General features: G+C 70.2%; 1 protein-coding gene across 1 annotated transcript in view; it reads left to right on the forward strand.

The window, feature by feature from the left end:
* Nucleotides 1-2,000, forward strand: part of TEDC1 (tubulin epsilon and delta complex 1) — a 7,060-nt gene that overhangs the window by 3,530 nt on the left and 1,530 nt on the right. Inside the window, exons 5-6 of the mRNA XM_025042135.1 lie at nucleotides 1,331-1,417; nucleotides 1,822-1,998. Of these exons, the coding sequence (XP_024897903.1) occupies nucleotides 1,331-1,417; nucleotides 1,822-1,998 (264 nt within the window). The remainder of the gene's footprint in view (nucleotides 1-1,330; nucleotides 1,418-1,821; nucleotides 1,999-2,000) is intronic.

The following is a 2,000-nucleotide window of genomic DNA, read 5'->3' on the forward strand; positions in this document are numbered from 1 at the left end:
CGTGGACACGGCGTAACCCGCTCTTCTAAGTGGCCAGTGTGTGTGCGTGCACGCGCGGCCATCTGTGGGTGGGCGTGGGCACATGCCCCACGTGTCTGAGCCCTCCCGGCTCTGCTGCCCAGGCTGCCAGCTGTGTCTCAGGGCGGCCGCCTCCAGCTGCGGCACGGACGGCCTGGCCGGGTCTTGGCCTGGCACTCGGGACCGCCCCGTCCGACCCCTAGAGCTCCAGGCTCCAGCTGCCCGGCCCGCACTCTGGGTTCTCCATGGGGCCAGGAGCAGGATTGGGGGGCAGGGTGGGGGCCCTCCTGGCTAGGGGAGACCAGGGTCACTGGTGTGGTAGCCCTGGGTGTGTGCACTGCCCCGCTGTGTGTGGTGGCCTGGCAGACGGTGTGGCTGCTGCGTTCCGGACATTCGTCCAGGCCAGGGACGTGCTCCTGGGTTCCCAGATGGCCCAGCACCTCTGTCTTCTAGAACAGGGGTCCCCAACCTCAGGGCTGTGGACAGGTATTGGTCGGTGGCCTGTCAGGAACCGGGCCACCCAGCAGGTGAGCGGCGGGCGAGAGAGCGAAGTGCCCCCTGTATCTGCAGCCGCTCCCCAGCCCTGGCGTCACCACCTCGGCTCCGCCTCAGACCCTCAGGCGTCACATTCTCATAGGAGCACTGGGCCCTGGTGCCACAAAGGGTGGGGACCACTGCTCTAGAAGAAGCCGTGTCTATGGCCAGCACCTGGCTGCATGTTCAGAGGAGCCACAGCAGGCGCCGGCCTGGGGCGTTCCCGATGGGCGCAGAGGCTGACCCCCGCTCCCCAGCTCAGGCGGATGGTGCTGCCTGCCTGGGCTGGGCCCTTAGCCCAGCCTCCCAAGGCTGATGCAGGGCGCCAGGTATGAAGTGTGGGGCGGTCCCTCGGCCAGCCCCAGCCCCCTGGGGGCACGCAGCCTTCTGCGGGCACAGGGACGAGCTGTGGGTGCTGGGCGGGGCTGTGCCCAGGCCGAGGGCTGCACCGCTTACAGCTGTGCTTCATGCACCCTCTGCCCTGCCTTTGGGCTGTCCCAGGTTACAGCAGAGGAGCTCCCCTGCCCCATCTGCTGGCAGTCTCTGGGGGGCAGTCTCTGGGGGGCACCCCAATCAGCAAGGGGTGTGGGGTGGAGGTCCCAAGGCAGAGGCTGCCTGGACTCAGGCCCTGAGCCCCAGGTGCTCGCAGCCGGGGGCTGGTGTGGGGCCGGCTGGCAGGGGGAGCTGGCCTGTGCTGTGGCCGGCGAGTGCTCGGCTGGGGCCGGCAGCAGCACTGGATCTGACGGCTGGCGTGTGGTCGGCGTGTGGTCGGTTACAGGTGCTGCGGAGCCTGGAGAGGGAGAATGCACGCCTGGAGGCCGCCCTGGAGTGGCGCCGCAGGGAGCCGGTCTTCTGGCAGTGGATGGTCAGCCCGCCCTCCCCGCCCTCCCCGCCTGCCCCCCCTGGGCCTTGACTACGGGACCCCTGGGTGGGCAGTGGGGCCTCCCAGTTCCCGGGGGATAGGGAGGGCAGACTCGGGCCACACAGCGTTCCCACCGGAAGCCAGCTTCGCACCCAGGCCTGCAGCCCCCCATGCACCGTGCCCAGCCCCTGGGGGCGCCCAGACTTCTCAGCGGTCTTCAGCCTTCCAGATGGCTGGCTTCAGTGCCTCCTTGGCCTCCATTCCTGCGTGATGGTGGCTGTCCAGCTTGCTGTGTGACCCGGGGTGGGCACTGCCCCTGGGCCTCCATCTCCGCCGGCTGGGGGTCTGGGCTGTGGTGCTGAAGGCTGTGTGGCCGCCCGCCCTCCCATGTGGGTCTCTCTCTGCAGGACACAGTCCTGGGCGCCTGTCCCCCGGAGGCTCCGCAGCCCACGAGTGTGCCTGGGGTCCGGGAGCACGGGGCTGACGAGTTGGCGCTGCTGGTGCGGGAGCTGCAGGCTCTGCAGGAGGAGCTGCAGGCGGCGGCCGAGGCCCGGCGGGCGGCCTGGGCGGCCCGGGCGGCCAGGGT

This window comes from Pteropus alecto, unplaced genomic scaffold, assembly GCF_000325575.1.
Source record: "Pteropus alecto unplaced genomic scaffold, ASM32557v1 scaffold8, whole genome shotgun sequence".
NCBI lineage: Eukaryota > Metazoa > Chordata > Mammalia > Chiroptera > Pteropodidae > Pteropus > Pteropus alecto.